General features: G+C 40.8%; 1 protein-coding gene across 4 annotated transcripts in view; it reads left to right on the top strand.

Annotated features, from left to right (window-relative positions):
* The window catches only part of SCAP (SREBF chaperone), a 73,188-nt gene that overhangs the window by 16,208 nt on the left and 34,569 nt on the right, over positions 1 to 22,411 (top strand). For 3 of the 4 annotated variants that reach the window (XM_047839408.1, XM_047839415.1, XM_047839424.1), the window contains exon 2: positions 20,203 to 20,422. In XM_047839408.1, the coding sequence (XP_047695364.1) occupies positions 20,301 to 20,422 (122 nt within the window). In that variant the 5' untranslated portion in view covers positions 20,203 to 20,300. Of the gene's footprint in view, positions 1 to 18,218; positions 18,240 to 20,202; positions 20,423 to 22,411 lie in introns of those variants that run through there. The other variant, XM_047839433.1, reaches the window with a different exon arrangement.

Raw genomic sequence — 22,411 nt, 5'->3', positions numbered from 1 at the left:
TTATGTGTTCATCTGTCGATGGGCACTTAGCTACTTCCATATCTTGGCTATTCTAAATAATGCTGCTGTAAACATAGGGGTGCATATATCTCTTTGAATTCGTGTTTTTGTATTTGTTGAGTAAATACACAGTAGTGCAATTGCTGGATTGTAGGGTAGTTCTATTTTTAATTTTTTGAGGAACCTCCATACTCTTTTCCACAGTGGCTGCACCAGCTTGCATTCCCACCAACACTGCAAGAGGGTTTCTTTTTCTCCATATCCTTGCCAAAATCTGTTGTTTCTTGTGTTTTTGATTTTAGCCATTCTGACAGGTGTGAGATGATATCTCATTGTAGTTTTGATTTGCATTTCCCTGATAAGTGACAATGAGCATTTTTTTTATGTTGGCCTGTTGGTCTGTTGGCCATCTGAATGTCGTCTTTGGAGAAGTGTCGCTTCATGTCTTCTGCCCATTTTTAAATTGGGTTAGTTTTTTGGGTGTTGGGTTTTTATAAGTTCTTAATATATTTTGGATACTAACCCTTTAGCAGATAGGTCATTTGCAAATGTCTTCTCTCATCCTGTAGGTTGCCTTTTAGTTTTGTTGATTGTTTCCTTTGCTATGCAGAAGCTTTTTATTTTGATGTTGTCCCAATAGTTTAGTTTTGCTTTTGCTTCCCTTGCCCTAGGGGACATATCTTTAAAAAAAAAAAAAAAAAAAAAAAAAAAAAAAGCTGCTAAAGCTGATATCAGATTAATTACTGCCTGTGGTCTTTTGTAGGATTAAAAAAAAATTAATGTTCATTTATTTTTGAGACAGCATGAGTGGGGGAGGGGCAGAAAGAGAGGGAGGCACAGAATCTGAAGCAGGCTCCAGGCTCTGAGCTGTCAGCCCAGAGCCTGATGTGGGACTCGAACTCACAGACTGCAAGATCATGACCTAAGCCAAAGTCAGATGCTTAACCAGCTGAGCCACCCAGGCACCCCTCTTTTGTATGATTTTTATGGTTTCAGACCTCACATGTAGGCTTTTCATCCATTTTGAATTTATTTTTGTGTGTGGTGGAAGAAAATGGTCCAGTTTCATTCTTCCACATGTTGCTATCCAGTTTTCCCAACACCATTTGTTGAAGAGACTTTTTTCCCATTGCATATTCTTTCCTGCTTTGTCAAAGATTAATTGACAATATACTTACGGGTTTATTTCTAGATTTTTTATTTTGTTCCATTGATCTATGTGCCTATTTTTGTGCCAGTACTTTGTGATTACTACAGCTTTGTAATGTAACTTTAAGTCTGGAATTATGATGCCTCCAGCTTTGCTTTTCTTTTTCAAGATTGCTTTGGCTATTCAGGGTCTTTTGTGGTTCCATACAAATTTTAGGATTGCTTGTTCCAGTTTTGTGAAAATTTCTGTTGGTATTTTGATAGAGAGTACATTAAATGTGTAGATTGCTTTGGGTAGTATAGACATTTTAACAATATTTGTTTTTCCAGTCTATGAGCATGGAATTTTTTTTCATTTCTTTGTGTCATTTTGGATTTCCTTCATTGGTGGTTACAGTTTTCAGAGTGATAGGTTTTTCACCTCTTTGATTAGGTTTATTCCTAGGTATCTTCTTATTTGGGGTGCAGTTGTAAATGGGATTATTTTTTAAATTTAATTTATTTTTTAAACTACATCCAAATTAGTTAGCATATAGTGGAACAATGATTTCAGGAGTAGATTTCTTAATGCCCCTTACCCATTTAGCCCATCCCCCCTCCCACAACCCCTCCAGTAACCCTCTGTTTGTTCTCCATATTTAAGAGTCTCTTATGTTTTTGTCCCCCTCCCTGTTATTATATTATTTTTTGCTTCCCTTCCCTTATGTTTATCTGTTTTGTATCTTAAAGTCCTCATGAGTGAGGTCGTATGATATTTGTCTTTCTCTGATTCGCTTAGCATAATACCCTCTAGTTCCATCCACATAGTTGTAAATGGCAAGATTTCATTCTTTTTGATTGCTAAGCAATACTCCATTGTATATATATGCCACATCTTCTTTATGCACTTACCCATCAGTGGGCATTTGGGCTCTTTCCATACTTTGGCTATTGTCGATAGTGCTGCTATAAACATGGGGTGCATGTGCCCCTTTGAAATAGCACACTTGTATCCCTTGGATAAATGCCTAGTAGTGCAATTGCTGGGTCATAGGGTAGTTCTATTTTTAGTTTTTTGAGGAGCCTCCATACTGTTTTCTAGGGTGGCTGCACCAGTTTGCATTCCCACCAGCAGTGCAAAAGAGATCCTTTCTCTCCACATCCTTGCCAACATCTGTTGTTGCCTGAGTTGTTAATGTTAGCCATTCTGACAGGTGTGAGGCGGTATCTCATTGTGCTTTTGATTTGTATTTCCCTGATGATGAGTGATGTGGAGCATTTTTTCATGTGTCAGTTGGCCATCTGGATGTCTTCTTTGGAGAAGTGTCTATTCATGTCTTTTGCCCATTTCTTCATTCTGTTTTTTGGGTGTAGAGTTGGTAAGTTCTTTATAGATTTTGGATACTAACCCTTTATCTGATATGTCCTTTGCAAATATCTTCTCCCGTTCTGTCGGTTGCCTTTTAGTTTTGCTGATTGTTTCCTAAGCTGTGCAGAAGCTTTTTATTTTGATGAGGTCCCAATAGTTCATTTTTGCTTTTGTTTCCCTTGCCTCTGGAGACGTGTTGAATAAGAAGTTGCTGTGGCCAAGGTCAAAGAGGTTTTTGCCTGCTTTCTCCTCGAGGATTTTGATGGCTTCCTGTCTTACATTTAGGTCTTTCATCCATTTTGAGTTTATTTTTCTCATGGTGTAAGAAAGTGGTCCAAGTTCATTTTTCTGCATGTCACTGTCGAGTTTTCCCAGCACCATTTGCTGAAGAGACTGTCTTTATTCCATTGGATATGCTTTCCTGCTTTGTCAAAGATTAGTTGGCCATATATTTGTGGGTCCATCTCTGGGTTCTCTAGTCTGTTCCATTGATCTGAGTGTCTGGTTGTGTGCCAGTGCCATACTGTCTTGATGATTATAGCTTTGTAATACAGTTTGAAGTCTGATAAATGGGATTTTCTTAATTTCTTTTTCTGCTACTTCATTACTGATGTATAGAAATGCAACAGATTTCTGTATATTGAATTTGTATTCTGCAGCTCTACTGAATTCATTTATGAGTTCTAGCAGTTCTGGGGTGGAGTCTTTTGGGTTTTCTGCATATAGTATCATGTTATCTGCAACTGGTAAAAGTTTGACTTCTTCCTTGCTGATTTGGATGCTTTTTATTTCTTTTTGCTGTCTGATTGCTGTGACTAGGAATTTCAGTACTATGTTTAATAAAAATAGTGAGAGTGGACATCCTTGTGTTGTTCCTGACCTTAGGGGAAAGGCTGTCAGTTTTTCCCCATTGAGAATGATATTAGCTGTGAGTTTTTCACACATGGCCTCATAAAAACAACATGTTTTTATGTTGAGGTATGTTCCCTCTAAACCTACTTTGTTGAGGGATTTTATCTTGAATGGATGTTGTACCTTGTCAGATGCTTTTCCTGCATCGATTGAAGTGATCTTATGGTTCTTACTTCTTTCTGTTATTGATGTGATATATTACATTGATTGATTTGGGAATATTGGACCACCCTTGCAACTCAGGAATAAATTCCACTTGATCGTGATGAATGATTTTTTTTCTTTTAAGTTTGTTTATTTATTTTGAGAGAGAGTGCGAGTTGGGAAGGAGCAGAGAGAGGTAGGGAGAGAGAATCCCAAGTAGACTCCATGCTGCCAGTGCAGAGCCTGGTGTGGGGTTTGGACTCATGAAACCACAAGATCATGACCTGAGCCGAAACCAAGAGTTGGACACTTAACCAACTGAGCCACCCAGATGCTCTTGAATGATTTTTTAAATGTATTTTTGGATTTGGTTTGTTATTATTTTGTTGAGGATTTTTGCATCAGTGTTCGTCAGGGATATTGGCCTGTAGTTCTACTTTTTTTTTGTGGTGTCTTTATCTGGTTTTGATATCAGGGTAATGCTGGCCTCGTGGAATAAGTTTGCAAGTTTTTCTTCCCTCTTCTGTTTTTTGGAATAGTTTGAGAAGAATAGGTATTAACTCTTCTTTCAGTGTTTGGTAGAATTCACCTGTGAGGCAATCTGGGCCTAGATTTTTTTTTTATGAGTTTTTGGATTACTATTCAATTTCTTTGCTGGTAATTAGTTCAAATATTCTTTTTCTTCCCATTTCAGTTTTGGTAGGTTCTATGTTTCTAATAATTTACCCATTTTTTCTAGCTTGTCTGATTTGTTGTTATGTAATTTTTCATAATATTCTCTTTTCTGTGGTATTTGTTATTCTCCTGTCTCATTTGTGATTTTATGTATTTGGGTCCTTTTTTTTCCCTTGATAAGTCTGGCTAGAAGTTTATCAGTTTTATTGATTCCCCCCCCCCCCCCCCCCCCAGAGAACCAGTTCCTGGTTTCATTGATCTATTGTTTTTTAAATTTCTGTATCCTTTATTCCTCTTTTTTTTAATTAAAAAAGTTTTTTTTAATGTTTGTTTATTTTTGAGAGAGAAACAGAGTGTGAGCGGGGAAGGGGCAGAAAGAGAGGGTGACACAGAATCCGAAGCAGGCTATAAGTTCTGAGCTGTAACACAGAAGCCCAATGCAGGGCTCAAACTCATGAACTGCAAGATCATGACCTGAGCTAAAGTTGGCCACTTAACCAACTAAGCCATCCAGGCACCCCTGTATGATTTATTTCTGCTCTAATCTTTATCATTTCCTTTCTTCTGCTGGTTTTAGGTTTTGTTGTTCTTTTTCTAGCTCCATTAGCTGTAAAGTTAGGTTATTTATTTGAGATTTTTCTTGCTTCCTGAGGTAGACCTGTATTACTGTAAATTTCCCTCTTACAACAGCTCTTGATACATCCCAAAGGTTTTGAACCATTGTGTTTTCATTTGCATTTGTTTCCATGTACTTTTAATCTTTACTTTTTTATTTTTTGAGAGTGAGAGCATGGGCAGGGGAGTGGCAGAGAGAGGGGGACAGAGGATCTTAAAGTAGGCTCTGTACTGACAACAGTGAGCCTGACATGGGACTCAAACTCACCAACTGTGAGATATGACCTGAGCCAAAGTTGGACCCTCAGCCGAGCCACCCAGGTGCCTCTCCATGTACTTTATAATTTCTTCTTTTGTTTTCTGGTTGACTCATTGATTTTTTTTAAAGATTTTTAAATTTTTAGATAATCTCTATATTGAACATGGGGCTCAAACTTACAACCCAGAGATCAAGAGTCACATGCTCCATTGGCTGAACCAGCCAGGCACCCCTCATTCATTGTTTAGTTGCATTTTTTTTTTTTTTTAAGTAGACTTCATGCCCAGCATGGAGTCCAGTGTGGGGCATGAACTCATGATCCCGAATTTAAGACCTGAACTGAGATCAAGTGTCGGTTGCTTAACTGACTGAGCCACCCAGGCACCCCTAGTTGCATGTTATTTAAACTCTATATATTTGTGGTCTTTCCAGATTTTTTCTTGTGGTTGACTTCTTGTTTCATAGTGTTGTGATCAGAAAAGATGCATGGTATAACTTCCGTATTTTTGAATCTGTTGAGGCTTGTTTTGTGGCCTAATATGTGATCTTCTCTGGAGAATATTCCATATGCACTTGAAAAGAATGTGTAGTCTGCTGCTTTAGGATGGAATGTTCTGAATAGATATGTTAGATCTACCTGGCCCAGTGTGTCATTCAAAGCCATTGTTTGCTTGTTGATTTTCTGTTTAGATGATCTGTCCATTATGTAAGAGGGGTGCTAAAGTCTCCTACTATTACTATATTATTATTGGTTTGTTCTTTTATGTTTGTTAACTGTTTCACGTATTTGGATGTTGCCATGTTGGGTGCATAAGTATTTATAATTGTTATATTTTCTTGTTGGATTTTCCTCTTTATCGTTATGTAGTTCTCTTGTCTCTTATTACAGTCTTTGTTTTTATGTCTATTTTGTCTGATGTAAGTATTGCTACTCCGGCTTTCTTTTGACAGCTGTTGCGTGACAAATGTTTCTCCATCTCCTCACTTTCCGGTCTGCAGGTGTCTTTAGGTCTAAAATGAGTCTCTTTTAGGCAGCATATAGATGGGTCTTTTTTTTTTTTAATCTGTTCTGTCACCATGTCTTTTCAGTAGAGTGTTTAGTTCATTTGCATTTAAAGTAATTATTGATAGACACATATTTTTGCCATTTTATTACTTGTTTTGTGGTTGTTTGTGAAGATTTTCCCCGATCCTTTCTGTCTTTCATGTGGATCTTCTTTATGCTGGTTTTCTTTAGTGCTATATTTGGATTTCTTTCTTTATATTCTTTACATATTTATTAGTGGTTTTTGATTTGTGGTTACCATTAAGTTTCTATTAATATATTCTGCATGTAGCAGCTTAATATTAAGTTGATGGTTGTTTAAATTTGAGTCCATTCTTTACTTTTCCCCATGTCTTAGGTGTAAGATGTCATATTTTACATCATTTTGTGTTCCTTGACTGATTTTTTACAGAAATACTATTTATTTTTTAAAGTTTATTTATTTTAAGAGAGAGAACATGCACACAAACGGGAGGGGCAGAGAGGGAGAGAGAAGCCCAAGCAGGCTCTGCACTGTCAACATGAAGCCTGACGCAGGCCTTGAACTCACAAACTGCAAGATCAAGAGCTGAAACCAAGAGTTGAATGCTTAACTGACTGAGCTACCCAGACATGCTCAGCAATATTTATTTAAAATTTTTTTCATGTTTATTTTTGAGAGTGAGAGAGAGAGTGAGAGTGAGTGGGGGAGGAGCAGAGAGAGAAGGAGACACAGAATCTGAAGCAGGCTCCAGTTCTGAGCTGTCAGCGCAGAGCCCAATGTGGGGCTTGAACCCATGAACTGCAAGGTCATGACTTGAGCCAAAGTCAGAAGCCCAACTGACAGAGCCACCCAGGTGCCCCTGGAAATATTTATTTATTTATTTATTAAAAAATTTTTTTTAAATGTTTTTATTTATTTTTGAGACAGAGAGAGACAGAGCATGAGCAGGGGAGGGGCAGAGAGAGAGGGCGACACAGAATCCGAAGCAGGCTCCAGGCTCTGAGCTGTCAGCACAGACCCTGACGCAGGGCTCAAACTCACAGACTGTGAGATCATGACCTGAGCTGAGGTCAGACGCTTAACCAACTGAGCCACCCAGGCACCCCTGGAAATACTTATTTTTAATGCTTTTGTGTTTCCTATCTTCATACTGTCATTTTTCATCTTTCCTTTCACTCAGAAAAGTCCCCTTTAAGTAGGTTCCACTCTGGGCATGGAGCCCAACATGGAACTTGAACTCACAACCCTGAGATCAAGACCTGAGCTAGGATCAAGAGTCAGAACTCAACCAACTGAGCCATCCAGGTGCCTCCTCCAAAAGTCCCCCTTAGTATTTCTTGCAGGGCTGGTTAATGGTCATGAACTCCTTTAGTTTTTGTTTGTCTGGGAAATTCTTTCTCTCTCATATTCTGAATGATAGCCTTGCTGGACAGAGTATTCTTGGCTGAAGGTTTTTACCAATTAGCACTTTGAATATTGATTCATGCCACTCCTTTCTGGCTTAGAAAGTTTCTGCTGAAAAATTCACTGATAGCCTTATGGTATTTCCTTTGTATGTAACTGTCTTCTTTTGTATTGTTGCTTTTAATACTTTTTTTTTTAATTTTTTTTTTTTTAACGTTTATTTATTTTTGAGACAGGGAGAGACAGAGCATGAACGGGGGAGGGTCAGAGAGAGAGGGAGACACAGAATCTGAAACAGGCTCCAGGCTCTGAGCTGTCAGCACAGAGCCTGACGCAGGGCTCAAACTCACAGACCACAAGATCATGACCTGAGCCGGAGTCAGATGCTTAACCGACTGAGCCACCCAGGCACCCCAGCTTTTAATACTTTTTTATTTACCACTATATTTTGCCATTTTAATTACAATTAAATTTTAATAAATTTAAATACAAATTAAATGTCTTGGGGTGGATCTGCTTTTCTGATTTTGTTGGGGGTTCTGTGCTTCCTGGATCTGGATGTTTGTTTCCTTGCCCCGTTTAGGGAAGTTTTCAGCTATTATTTTTTCATATAGATTCTTTGCCCCCTTTCTCTTTCTTCTTCTTGTGGTACTTCTATAATACTGTTATGTTTGAGGGAGTCACAGAGTTCCCTAAGTCTATTCTCATTTTGCATAATTCTTTTCTCTTTTGTTCAGCTTGATTACTTTCCATTGCTCTGTCTTCTAGGTCATGAATTCGTTTCTCTGCTTCTTCCAGCCTGCTATTCATTCTATCAGGTGTGTTTCTCATTTTGTTTATTGAGCCTTTTAATCTTTGCTGTGTTATTCCTTATCTCTATGTTAATGGTTTCACTGATGTCCTCCATTTTTTTCAAGTCCAGTGAGTATCTTTATGATTATTACTGTAGATTACTGTAGGGTTTGTTTGTTTGTTTTTTTTTTTTTTACTGTAGGTGTTTTTTTAAAAAATATTTTTAAAAGATGTTTTTGTTTATTTTTGAGAGAAGAAGAGAGAGATTGCAAGTGGGGAAGGGGCAGAGAAGAGAGGCAGAGACAGAATCTGAAGCAGGCTCCAGGCTCTGAGCTGTCAGTACAGAGCCTAATGTAGGGCTCAAACCCATAAACTGCAATATCATGACCTGAGCTGAAGTTAGATGCTTAACCAACTGAGCCACCCAGGTGCCCCCCCGCCATTATTTTTTTAAATAAGCTTTTTATCCCTTTCTCCTTCTGTTTTCCTTCTAGGATACCAACAGGGCTCAGATAGTTTCTCTTGATGGTGTCTTATAATTCACACGGGCTTTCTTTTCTCTTTCTCTCTCTCTCTTTTTGCTCTACTCTGACTGGATAATTTCAAGTGACCTATAAATTCACAGATTCTTTTCTTCTGCTTTGATCGCATCTGCTGATGGTATTCTTCACTGCATGTTTCATTTCATTCGTTGCATTCTTCACTTCCAGGATTTCTGTTTGGATCTTTTTTATAATTTCTGTCTCTCTGTTAAACTTCTGGTTTTGTCTGCGCATTGTTTCCTGATTTCACTGAATTGTCTTTCTGTGTTTCCCTGTGGCTTACTAAGCTGAATTCTTTATTAGGCAGATTGCAAATCTCTATTTCTTTGGGGCAGTTACTGGGAAACTGTTCTTGGGTGTCTTGTGTTGCTGTCTTCGCATTTGAAGAAGCAGTCACCTTCTCCAGTCTTTACTGACTGGCCTTGGGAGAGAAATACTTTCTTCTGTCAGTCTGCTGGGGATTCTGAGGCTTTCCCAGTGCATGATATTCCAAATGCTTTGTAAATGGTTGTCAAGTTCTAGAATCAACCTATACAAAATGTACTAGAAATTTTTGTAACAGTTTAAGAAGTAAATATAAACATTTACAACATATGAAGAGATAAGCATCACAATAGCTAAAATCAGAAATATGTTCCAGTAAGGGCACCTGGGTGACTCAGTCAGTTAAGTGTCCGACTTTGGCTCAGGTCATGATCTCATGGTTCATGGGTTTGAGCCCCGTGTCAAGCTCTGTGCTGACAACTCAGAACCTGGAGCCTACTTTGGATTCTGTCTCCCTGCCCCACCCCACCCCCACCTCCCCGCTTGTACTCTGTTTCTCTCAAAAATAAATAAACATTAAAAATATATGTGTGTTCCAGTACTATTTGTATAAATGTATATGTACTACTTTTGTAACTGAAAAGCAATCACTATTGGGGCGCCTGGGTGGCTCAGTCGGTTAGGTGTCCAACTTTGGCTCAGGTCATGATCTCACAGTTTGTGAATTCAAACCCCGCATCGAGCTCTGTGCTGACATCTCAGAGCCTGGAGCCTGCTTCAGATTCTGTGTCTCATTCTCTCTCTGCCCCTCCCCTGTTCGTGTGTGCTCTCTCTCTCTCTCGCTCTCGCTCTCTCTCAAAAATCAATAAACGTTACAAAAAGAAAATAAAAAAAAAAGAAAAGCAGTCACAATTGTGGCTGGTAATGGGGAACTTTTGGGTAATACTCCTTGATGTGAGTGGCATTTAGGTTAAATGACTATGTTTACTTTCATGGAGCTGTATGCTTATAATTTGTATACTTTTCTGTAATATTTATGCTAAATTTAAAAAGTTTAAGATAAAAAGGCAGTACTCATCATAAAAAATGTAAAAGTACAGAAAGTTGACTTAAAATGTCTCTCCACATACTCATATCACATGAAGACCAGCAACCAGTACTAACATTTTCTTCCATTCTTCTGATGTGTATTTTTTGCCTATAACCTTTATTTCATTATTTCAGATTGTAAAAAGATTCTGTGAGATTGTAAAAAGATTCATGTAAAAAGAATACATGCCCTGTATAGAAAACTTGTTAAACACAGTAAGACACTACATACTTCTCACAATGGAATATGATTGACAGAAAGATGCCAACAAGTATAGTGTAACCATTAAGTTTCTTTAATGGCAAAGAATATAGGAATTTATGAAGATATTTACATTAAAAAGTGAAAGGGTTCAGGGGTGCCTGGGTAGCTCAGTCAGTTAAGGGTCTGACTCTTGATCTCAGCTCAGGTCTTGATCTTAGGATAGTGCGTTCAAGCCCCATGTTGGGCTCTACGCTGGGTGTAGAGCCTACTTAAAAAAAAAAAAAAAAAGGTTTCTGATTCTGGTCAAGATGTAGTAAGCACATTCTATCCTTTCTCTCTGATTGAATACAATTAAAATCTCTGGACAGATTGCATGCATCAGTTGAGTATCCTGGAAGATAATGGTAGCAGGTGGTTTGGGGAAGGAAACTTTTTGTTTTTTGTTTCTAAAGAATACCTTTCAGTCTTGGGGCACTTGAGTGGCTCAGTTGGTTAAGCATCTGACTTAAGCTCAGGTTCAGGTTGTGATCTCACCATTTATGGGTTTGAGCCCCGCATCCGGCTCTCTGCTGTCAGTGCAGAGCCTGCTTGGGATCCTCTGTCCTCCTCTCTCTATGCCTCTCTCCCGTGTGCACGCTCTCTCCCTCTGTCAAAAAATAAATAAACACTGAGCATACCTTCCAGCCTGGACTCAAAGGTAGAGGAAAATCTGGAACTGGGTGCATACAGAATAAGGTCCAAGAGAATCCCTCTCTTTCTAGTCTCAAGAGCAGGAAAGGGGATTCCTATGGGTCAGAGAGTAGAGGTGGATGAAGATCTTTTTGTTGTTGTTGTTCACATGCCTCCCTCCCCCATTTTCTCCTGCCCTGGCCCCCATGAAAGTCTATAGCAGTGGAGGCAGCAGTGACATTGGCAGCCAGATGGGAAAGGAGTCCTTTTATTTTTAGGGATTATGGTCCCAAGAGCATGGTGACATTCACTGGTTTTGTTTTCTCTATCCTCTCACCACTTTACCCTAGGGACAATCACAGTAGTGGGAGGTACTCAGCAGAGAAGCTAAAGCCTTTCCTTTTTAGCCAGAAGACCAGGAAAGGGGCCCCTGAAAGCTGAAAAGTGTTAGGAAGATTGCAGAGAGGAAGGAACTCAACAAAGTGAACCCACAGTATTGTGTATGAACTCCTGGGCTCTCCTTTGAAATAGCATGCATGCATCTGACCCCTGAACAGCATACCAAGAGCTTTGAGGATTCAGCGGTGAAGTGTGCTGGCCACTGCATGGTATACCTGGGACAGATCACAGTAGTATCACAGGGGCTGTGAAAACTAAACTGACATCACAACACAGCCCACAAAAGATGGATAGGAACTTGTGGGTTGGACCTAATCAATGTAGTTACTGTTCAAAGAAACAAAAATCCACTGTTTTCCATTGCACCTAAACAAGATCCAGAGTAACATAGCATAATATCCAGAAATTCAAAATTGTCCCGTATATGAAGAGTTGGGAAAATCTTACTGTCTCCTAAGGAGAAGGGACAGTCAACAGGTGGTAACTATGACATGTTATAGATGTTGGGATTATCAAAGAATTTAAGGCAAAAAGCATAATTAAAATATAATTAAAACTTCAAGAAGTAGGGGTGAACACCCTGGAAACAAATGGGAAATTAGACATTTAAATTTAAAATTATAGGGGCGCCTGGGTGGCTCAGTTGGTTAAGCGTCTGACTTCAGCTCAGGTCATGATCTCGCAGTCCATGGGTTTGAGCCCCGCGTCGGGCTCTGGGCTGACAGCTCAGAGCCTGGAGCCTGTTTCAGATTTTGTGTCTCCCTCTTTCTCTGATCCTCCCCTGTTCATGCTCTCTCTCTCTCTCTCTGTCTCAAAAATAAATAAACGTTAAAAAAAAATTAAAAATAAAATTGTAAAATTTATAACTAAAACTAAATTAAAAATTCCTTAAAGGGACTCAGTAACAGGGTGGAGAGAAAAGAAGAGTGAGTTAACTTGAAGATAGAACAGTGAAAATTATCTGGTCTGACCCAATAGGAATTATTAAACTGAAGAGAAGTGAACAGAGCTTCAGGGAATTATGGGACGATAACAAAAGGTTTAGCTTTTCATGTTATTGAAGTCCCAAAAGGAGAGGAGATGGAGTAGTACAGAAAACTGTTGGAAGAAATTATGGAAAGGAAGAAATAAATGCAACCCTATTTGCAGATGACATGATAATCCACGTCGAAAATCCCAAGGAATCTACAAAAAGGACTCTAGATCAAACAGTTTTGAATGGGAGGAATCAGAATACCCATTTCAAAACTTTTTTATAGTTTCGGTAATCATGAGTAGTATTGGTAGAGGGATAGACACATAGATCACTGGACCTAGGAAACCTAGAAATGCACCCACACAAGTACAGCCAACTGCTTTTTGAATGTTTGTGACTCCCCCAAATTTACATTTTAAAATCCTAATCCCGGTGTGATGATACTAGGAAGGTGGGGGACTTTGGGAGGTGATTAGGTTATAGGGTGAAGCCCTCAAGAATGGAGTCAGTGCTGGGGCGCCTGGGTGGCTCTGTCGGTTAAGCATCTGACTTCAACTCAGGTCATGATCTCGCGGTTTGTGGTTTCGAGCTCTGCGTCCAACTCTGTGCTGACAGCTTAGAGCCTGGAGCCTGCTTCGGATTTTGTGTCTCCCTCTCTCTCTGCCTCCCTCCTGCTCCCACTCTATCTCCCTCTCAAAAATAAATAAACGTTTAAAATTAAAAAAAAAAAAATGGGATCATTGCCCTCATAAAAGAGACCCCAGAGAGCTCTTACCTCTTACTCTCTGTCCTGTAGGGACGCAGAAGATAGCCATCTGTGAACCAGGAAGTGGGCCTTCCCCAGAAATGTAGTCTGCTAGTGCCTTGATCTTCGATTTCCCAGCCTCTGGAGCTGTGAGAAATAAATATATATATGTTGTTTAAGCCACCCAGTACATGATATTTTTGTTGTAGTAGTTTGAACAGACTAAAATGTGTCAGGACAGTTCAGTGGAGGAAGGGTAGTCTTTTCAACAGTTGCTGTGGGAACAATTGGATATCTATGGGGTGGTCGGGAGAGAACAACCTAGGCCTAAGCTTCACAGCATATAAAAAAAGTAACTCAAATGGATCATAGATTTAAATGTAAAACTATAAAAAATGCTAGAAGAAAACATCAGAGAAAATTTTCAGAAGCACAGCAGGGTAAAGAATTCTTATACATGGCAAATAAAGCATGATCCATAAAAGAAGAAAAATGGATAAATTAGACTTCATCTAAATTAGAAACTTTGGCTATGTCAAAAAGTTTGTAGAAAGAATAAAAAAGTAGACAAGCTACAGAGTGGGAGAAAATATTTCCAAAGAGCATATCAGACAAAGACTCCTATTGAAAGAATATAAGGAAACCTCAATAACAACCCCTAAAAACCCAGTTATCAAAGAAGAAAGCATAAGAGAAATGAGAAAATACTTTGAGGTGAATGAAAACAAAATCACAAATATGAAAACTTACAGGATGCAGCTAAAGTAGTTTTTGGAGGGAAATTTATAGCTGTCAATGCTTATATTAAGAAAAGAGGAAGAGGGGCACCTGGGTGGCTTAGTTGGTGGCTCAGGTCATGATCTCATAGTTCATGAGTTCGAGCCCCACATTAGGCTTTGCACTGACAGCTCAGAGCCTGGAGCCTGCTTCAGATTCTGTGTCTCCCCCTCTCTCTCTGTCCCTCCTCCATCTGTGCTCTCTCTCTCACCCTCAAAAGCAAATAAATAACAAAAAGAAGAGGAAGATATCAAGTCAATAACCTCAACTATTAAGGAGGTAACTATTCTTCAACTTGAAGAAACTAGAACAAGAAGAGTGAAATAAACCCAAGGCAAACAGAAGGAAGAAAATTATGAAACTAGAGTGGAAACAAATGAATAGAGAATAGGAAAACAACAAAGTAAAACCAAAAGTTGATTCTTTTAAAAGATCAACAAACTTGGCAAGCCTTTAGCTAGAATGACCAAGCAAATAAGATTCAGATTACTAGAATTATTAATGAAAGTGGGGACAATACCACCCACCTTCCAGAAATAAAAATGATTGCAAGGATATACTATGAATAGTAAATACTACGCCAGTAAATTAGTTAACTTAGATAGAATGGGCAGATCCTGAAACAAACTAAGAAAACTGACTTAAAGAAGAAATAGATGGGAATGCAAGCTGGTGCAGCCACTCTGGAAAACAGTATGGAGGTTCCTCAAAAAACTAAAAATAGAACTATCCTACAACCCAGCAATTGCACTACTAGGCATTTATCCAAGGGATACAGGTATGCTGTTTCCAAGGAACACACACCCCCCCATGTTTATAGCAGCACTATCAACAATAGCCAAAGTATGGAAAGAGCCCAAATGTCCATCAATGGATACAGAAGATGTGGTGTATTACTCGGCAATCAAAAAGAATGAAATCTTGCCATTTGCAACTATGTGGATGGAACTGGAGGGTATTATGCTAAGTGAAATTAGAGAAAGAAATCATATGACTTTACTCATATGAGGACTTTAAGAGACAAAACAAATGAACATAAGGGAAGGGAAACAAAAATAATATAAAAACAGGGAGGGGGACAAAACAGAAAAGATTCATGGAGAACAAAGGGTTATGGGAGGGGTTGTGGGAGGGGAGATGGGCTAAATGGGTAAGGGGCACTAAGGAATCGACTCCTGAAATCATTGTTGCAATATATGCTAATTTGGATGTAAATTTAAAAAAATAAAAAATAAAATGAAATCACAAAAAAAAGAAGAAATAGAAAATCTGAATAGCAGGAAACAAGGAAAGAGTTTGAGTTAATAATTTTAAAATATCCCACTAAAAACAAAACAAAAAACTTGCCACTAATAAAAGCCCATTATCTGATGGCTTTACTAGTGAATTCTGCCAGATGTTTACAGATTTATCATGAACTCTTCCAAAAAATAAGAAGGGAGCACTTCCAAATCATCCTGTGAGGCCAGCATTACCCTAATACCAAATGCTGGACAAAGATGTCATAAAAAAAGAAAACTGCAGGGCAGTATCCCTCATGAATACAGATACAGTAGCCCTCAACAAAATATTAGCAAACCTGGTCTAGTAACATTTAGAAGTAATGCAAAGTTGGTTCAAAATATGAAGAAAACTCAGTCTTTATAAACCTTATTAGGATAAATAAACACAAGGTTATCTCAAAAGACACAAAAAACAATACTCTTTAATGATTTTTTTAAAAACGTCTCGAACTAGGAATAGAGGCCTGATAAAGGCATTTATGAAAAACTTCCATGTAATGTCACATTTAATGGTGAAAGACTGAATGTTCTCTTCCTGAGCTCAGAAATAAGATGAGGATTCATTCTCACCAGTGCAATTCAACATTGTACTAGAAGGTCTAGCCAAGACAGTTTTAGAAGAAAAACACATAAAAAACATCGAAATTAGAAAAGAAATTAAACTAACTGTATTTGCAAATGACATGATCTTGCATATATAACATCCTGAGGCATATACACACAGACATGTGGCACACGTGTGTGTTCAGTGTCACTGGTCATTAGGAAAGGATAACTTAGGACCCAATTAGCTATCAGTACACACCTGTTGGCACAGCTAAAAAAAATAGTGGAAATACTGAATGATGGTGGATGAGAAGAAATAGTTTCATATGTTGCTGGGGGGAATGTAAAGTGGTACAGGCACCCTGGGAAATATTTTGGCAGTTTCTTAGAAAATGTAAACATAACCATAGTACCCTAGGTGTTTCACTTCTAGGCGTTTATTCCAGAGAAATGGGATAGTCCGTAAACCTTTGTGGTAAGAACAAGTGTGACAGTTCCAGTGTAGCCAAAGATTGGGGGAGATGGTGAGTATTTTCAACAAACAGTCCTGGAAAGCTGTGGGACAGAGCCTGTAGTCTGTATAGTTTTTTACATCTTTTTTCCCTATTCCTCCACCTTCCTTTGGCACATTTATTTTTCTTGGTTGATTCTTTTTTTTTTTTTTAATCTTTTTTTAACATTTTTTTATTTTTGAGAGAGGAGTGGGAGAGGGGCAGGGAGAGGGAGACAAAGAATCTGAAGCAGATTCCAGGCTCTGAGCTGTCAGCACAGAACCCGACGCAGGGCTTGAACCCACGAACTGCAAGATCATGACCTGAGCCACTGTCAGGAGCTTAACTGACTGAGCCACGCAGGTGCCCTTTTCTTGGTTGATTCTTTTTTTTTTTTTTTTTTTTTTAATTTTTTTTTTCAACATTTATTTATTTTTGGGACAGAGAGAGACAGAGCATGAACGGGGGAGGGGCAGAGAGAGAGGGAGACACAGAATCGGAAGCAGGCTCCAGGCTCCGAGCCATCAGCCCAGAGCCTGACGCGGGGCTCGAACTCACGGACCGCGAGATCGTGACCTGGCTGAAGTCGGACGCTTAACCGACTGCGCCACCCAGGCGCCCCTCTTGGTTGATTCTTAATGTGTGAGTTGGTTGAAGAGAATTTTAAATGTTGAGTGGTGAATATAGGTGCAAAAAGACCATCATCTTAAAAAAAATTGTGTCTTATGTTAACATATCGTGTATGTGTGGATTTTTCTGAAACTTTCACATGTATTTTCATAATTTGGCGCTGGTTCAGAACTGTGGGCACCTCAAGCGAGCTCACAGCAAAGTGGGATGCGCCTGCCTCCCCAGTCTGTCCTCATGGACTCATTCCATTCCTAGTGCCCTTTATTTTCTGAGCCAGAGTGACTGACTTGATCTATGCTTGTTCCTCTGTAAAATTCCTGAGGGCTGTTCTGACTGGTTCTAGGAGTTTTTTCCTTCGTGTGCACAGCTCTGTAATTTAGGTGTCTAATAACAAACTCCTTTGTTTTTGCTTATAGTGGGGTCTCCCACAAAGGCAGGCAGCAGGGTTGTTTACATTTTTATGTAATGTGGTCCACTCAGGCCTCCTGGCCTCCATCCTTTGTGCATGTTGTGTCTCTCTCTTTAAATTCAAGGAGAGCCATAGGTTTTGATCTGAAGAAACCTATGAGTATGGGGCAATGTAAGAAAAACAGGTTTTTGGATCAGGTTGGGTAAATTTTGCTTTGGAGTAGCTTTGCATTAAAATGTGTACAGTGGAGTAGAGATGAATAATGTCTCCTCTTGGTAGGTTCAGGTAGGTTGGCTGTGTCATGAGCTAGAATTTTTTTTTTTTTGCTTTGTTTTCCAGGTGCTGTGAAAATTAACTATTAGTATAACTACTAAAGGTCAGTGGGAGGTGAAATTAACTAAGATCATATCAGAAAGAGTTGCATTTGCTGCAAACCGGAAGTGAATTGGATAGTTTTTTCTCTTGTCTATAGTTCCGCTTGTAAGAGCTGGACTGCAGGGGTGCGACCTGACCCCTCCTGTATTGCCGATGTGCGTGCAGAGGAGGCCAAGAAGGAGATTGGAATTACAAAATCAGAATTCCCTGGAGGGCTTGGTTTTGCGACACTTCAGGGAAGTGACGAGAGATTTGTCAGAGGACAGAGGTTGGAAAAGCTAGTTTATGGCCTTCGGTCTTCAGGGATCCTCTTGATAGTGTCTCTCCACAGGTGTGCGTCTCATCAAGGTTTGTTTCCCCACCCCCACCCCAGGGGCAGGATGGAAGGCCGGTGGCGCAGGAGCAGTAACAAATGCTTCCCAGAATCCTTGTTTATGCTAGGTGGTGAGCACTATTGTGGGTCGCCTGCTGTGGGTGCACTGCTAGAGACTTCTTTGACCTGTCACGCTCCAGGTGAGCCTTGTGAATTGTTGAGCTATTGTGAACACCTCTGCTACTTGGGCCAGCAGCTGCTACCTGCTGGCTCCTCTGTCCATTTCCTATTGAATTGACCCACAGAGGATTCTTTGTATTTCCTTAGAGGGTTGCTGGACTGGAAAATTGCATATGCACTGAAGGCTTGTGTTTCCAGGAAGGTGGAAAGATTGGCAGCCATTTGTCTTCTTGTGAATTGGCTGTCTTATGACTCCTTTTGCTTCTCGTTTCTGGTCTTAACACTGCTGAAGAGTCACCTCTTTGGCCTAGGTTTCCATCAGTGAGCCTGATCAAGGCAAGACACAAGTCCCAGCAGGTTCCCTGTAGCACAGACCAAAGAAAACAGCAACGGGGAACAGGAGAAGTAGGTTTATTCTAGGGTAACATTGGAGAACTCAGTAAGGAAGGGAATTCTAGATCCCTGGCTTCTGCTGGAGTTTTCTATTCTGAATTTACTGGTTTAAGGTTTTCTGGTTGGAAGCAACAGAACTTAATTTTGACTCGTACAAGCAGAAAGGATTTATTGGAAGGATATGGGATGGCTCACAGACTGGAAAGAAAAGCTGTGGAGCCTCATCTTCAGAAAGTGCTGGTGTCAGAGGAGCTGTGATCTTAGGAGCAGGAACCTCTTGGGGTTGAATAAGCACCACCACATCCAGTTCCTGCTGCTGTCTGTTCAGAAGTCAAAGTCCAGGGACAAAGGCCCAGCCGGCCTGGTGTGGGTCAGGGAGTGGCACCTTGACTGACAGTCTGTCCAGGCCCAATCCTGTGGAGGGAGGTGGTTCCCTTGTGCCAGAAAGAAGACAGCTGCTGGGCAGGCAGCAACAGGATTGTGTCCCAGGAACAACTGCCTCACCAAGAGCAGCAGCTTCCACCTAATGATGCAGCCACAGTGAATTTATTTTCTATCAGGAGCCTGGGTTTTTTGGTGTTTTTATGTTAAAGGCTGACTCCACTGAACATTCTTTTTTTTTTTTTTTTTTTTTTTTTTGAGAGAGCGAGTGCACAAGTGGGGAGGGGTAGAGAGAGAGGGAGAAAGGGAGAAAGAGAATCCCAAGCAGGCTCTGCACATTCAGCGCAGAGCCTGATGCGGGGCTCAAACAAACCATGAGATCATGACCTGAGGCAAAACCAAGAGTGGGACGCTTAACTGACTGAGCCACCAAGGTGCCCCTCCACTGAACATTCTTTACCAGTGGAACACTGTGCAAGAATATATTTTCTGAGGGGTCACCTCCGTGTGAAGTTTTCCCCCAAGGATTTCTGTCGATCTGCCTGTGCCTAGAGAAAGGTGGGGAGGGTGTCCAGAACACCCCTCTGTCAGAGGGCAGCTGAAGGTGATATCTGTTACTCAGCTGTGCTTTCTTGTGCCACCTGTGAGAACAATGCCCTGTCTGGGGAGTGGTCTTTTTTTTTTTTTTTTTTTCCCAAGAGAGAGGGGGCACACATGCGTGTGTGCACATGTGAACAGGGGAGGGGTAGAGGGAGAGAGAATCCCAAATGGGCTCTACACTTAACTCGGGGGCTTGATCCCACAACCCTGGGATCATGACCTTAGCCGAAATCAAGAGTCAGACACTCAACTTGACTGAGCCACCCACCCAGGAGCCCCTGGGGAGTGGTCTTTTAGAAATTCCTTCTATGGAAGAGGGTTGAGAGTTTGTCATCAGAACTAGAGGGGCAGTCTTTTGGCCTCTTTAGTTAGACTGACTTAGAAACTGCCCACAGTCACTAAGAGCTGACCGGGGTGTGTGTGTGTGTGTGTGTGCGTGTGCATGTGTGTGTCCGCGCGCGCGCGCGCGCGTGTTGGGATTGATGTCTCCAGATTTTGCATGTGGGCATCCTGAGACATGTCTCCACCCACGTCACAGCTGCCTCCCCCAGCAGCCCTAGTGTGCAGAACCAGTACTAGCTGTTAATGTTGACTTTTCTCCCTTGCCAGGTATCTGCAGATGGTGTCCATTGTCAGTGCTGTCCAGCGTGCACCAGGCTGATCCATGGTCACTTTCCGGGATGGCAGCAAGGTGACTTCAGCTGAGGATGACCCTGACTGAAAGGCTGCGTGAGAAGATATCTCAGGCCTTCTACAACCATGGGCTGCTCTGTGCATCCTACCCCATCCCTATCATCCTCTTCACGGGGCTCTGCATCTTAGCCTGCTGGTATGTTTCTGAGTTGTCCTGGATATGTTGGGCCAGTGTGTTGGGACAGTAGGTTTCCTAATTCTGACTGCTCGGTAGCCCTTGGACTGTGTATACTTTTTATACACTGACTGGCGGCTGGTTGAAGCTGCTGGGTGGAGAGCTCTAGTCCTGGGGTATTTAGCCACTAGACTGAAACAGACCAGTCTGGCCCTGATGTAGGGATTCTCCAGATTTGTTCAAAATTATTTCAGAATAATGTTTAAATGCTTTTAAGAAACCACAAGATGATTGAAAGGCATGATTTTTTAATTTTCCTTCTCAACAGTGACAGTTTCATTTTGGTACATTTTGGTACCTGGTTGAGAGCAGGAGCATTTGAGTGTGTTGCAAAACCAAGTCCATTTGAACAATTTCTTGGACACCCTCGTTCAGGCTCACCCAGAGACTTGGTTCTGTGCTCTCCAGTCATTTTCTTGTGGCCACGAGGAGCCTCTTTCTGATCTCTTGCTGATTCTCAGGGCCAGCTGTGGTCACCAAGGACTGTTGTGGTAGCTGCCTTCCATCCACATCTGTCTTTCTGTCACAGGGCCTCACAGAAGCTGAAGGCTGTGGCTTATAAAAGGATAGGCTCGGTGTAAGAAGATATCTGATGGCCTTTTTGGCTCCAAAACACTGACACCCATGAAAAGAGCCAACTGTATGATCCTTGCCTCTGGAAAGAATTCTGGTTTCCATATTCATTGTACATCTGACATTTGTTAGATGTAGTCATTGCTGTGCTGGAAGGAGGGTGGCTCAGGACTGAGCTCACTGTTCAGTTTGTTAATGATCCCAAGCTCTTTTCTAATTAGGACTAAGAAAGATGAGCATCTTTCATTGAGAATTTCCTGCTGGGTGCTTCGTAATAATAACCTTGGGAAGCGGTCCAGTTATATTTCCATTTAACCAAAGTGAGGTCAAGGATTGAAGACTTGCATGGTGTGCACAGTTAATAAGCAGGGACGCTGGGATTTAAATCTAGGCCTAGGGATTCTGGTGCCAGCACTATGGCACTCTGTCACCCTGACTGTCCTCGCTGTGGATGTGTATTTATACTGACGTTTAAATTTTGTTACATTGTGTTGTACAGGATACTTATGGCTACATCCTATAGGAGATAAATTAGTAGAACATAGCTCTTGTTTTTTCCTCTAGGTTAATTATTTCTTTCAGAATCTCTTTCAAGATCATACTTTTCAAAAATCATCTCTCTCCTTCAAAATCATACTTTCCCAGGCTTGGCCTGTGTGATAAGTCCATGGCTCTTAAACCTGAGCTAGCAACAGAATCACCTGGATGGCATGCTAAACACAGATTGCTGAGCACCACCCTAGAGTTTCCATTCATCAGGTCTGGGATGAGCCCAAGAATTTACATCTCTAACAAGTTCCCAGGCCTGGGGACCATGTGCTGAGAACCACTAGACTGTGTCTTTTTTGAAAATTTCTCTGAAGTTCTATCACCTTTCAGTGAAAAGAGTTTTCTCTCTTATTCTGATTCTTGGAGCAGCAGTGTGTGGGGACACTCATGGTTATTATCACTGATGTTGCCTTCTGTTGAGGGTGGTAGAACTTAGCTTCCCCTCCACTAAGTTCTCAGCTCCTCGATGGCCTCTTTACACATGCCTCAGCACATGGGAACATGGTAAGAAATACTTGATGGATGACTACATTGGATTAAACTTGTCTGCTCGGTGAGCAGTTTGAGCTGAGGAGGTGGTAGTTGTGATTCCCCTTCCACAAACACAACTCTGGCTACGGGGAACGGAAAGTATGTTTCCTCTTTGCTGTTCATCTTCTGGGTATTGGGTGTAGCCAGCTGAGACCAGGCAGCTTCCTGGACAGGGAATGTAGGATATGTGTAGCAGCTGCTTGGGTGCAGTTGGGCCTTATCTTTGAATGAATAATTTGATATTACACAAATGTTTCAGAACAGACAGTCCTTGGATTTATGATACGAGGGCCTCTG

Source organism: Prionailurus viverrinus, chromosome A2 (assembly GCF_022837055.1).
Source record: "Prionailurus viverrinus isolate Anna chromosome A2, UM_Priviv_1.0, whole genome shotgun sequence".
NCBI lineage: Eukaryota > Metazoa > Chordata > Mammalia > Carnivora > Felidae > Prionailurus > Prionailurus viverrinus.
This window is presented reverse-complemented; position numbering and strand designations above follow the sequence as displayed.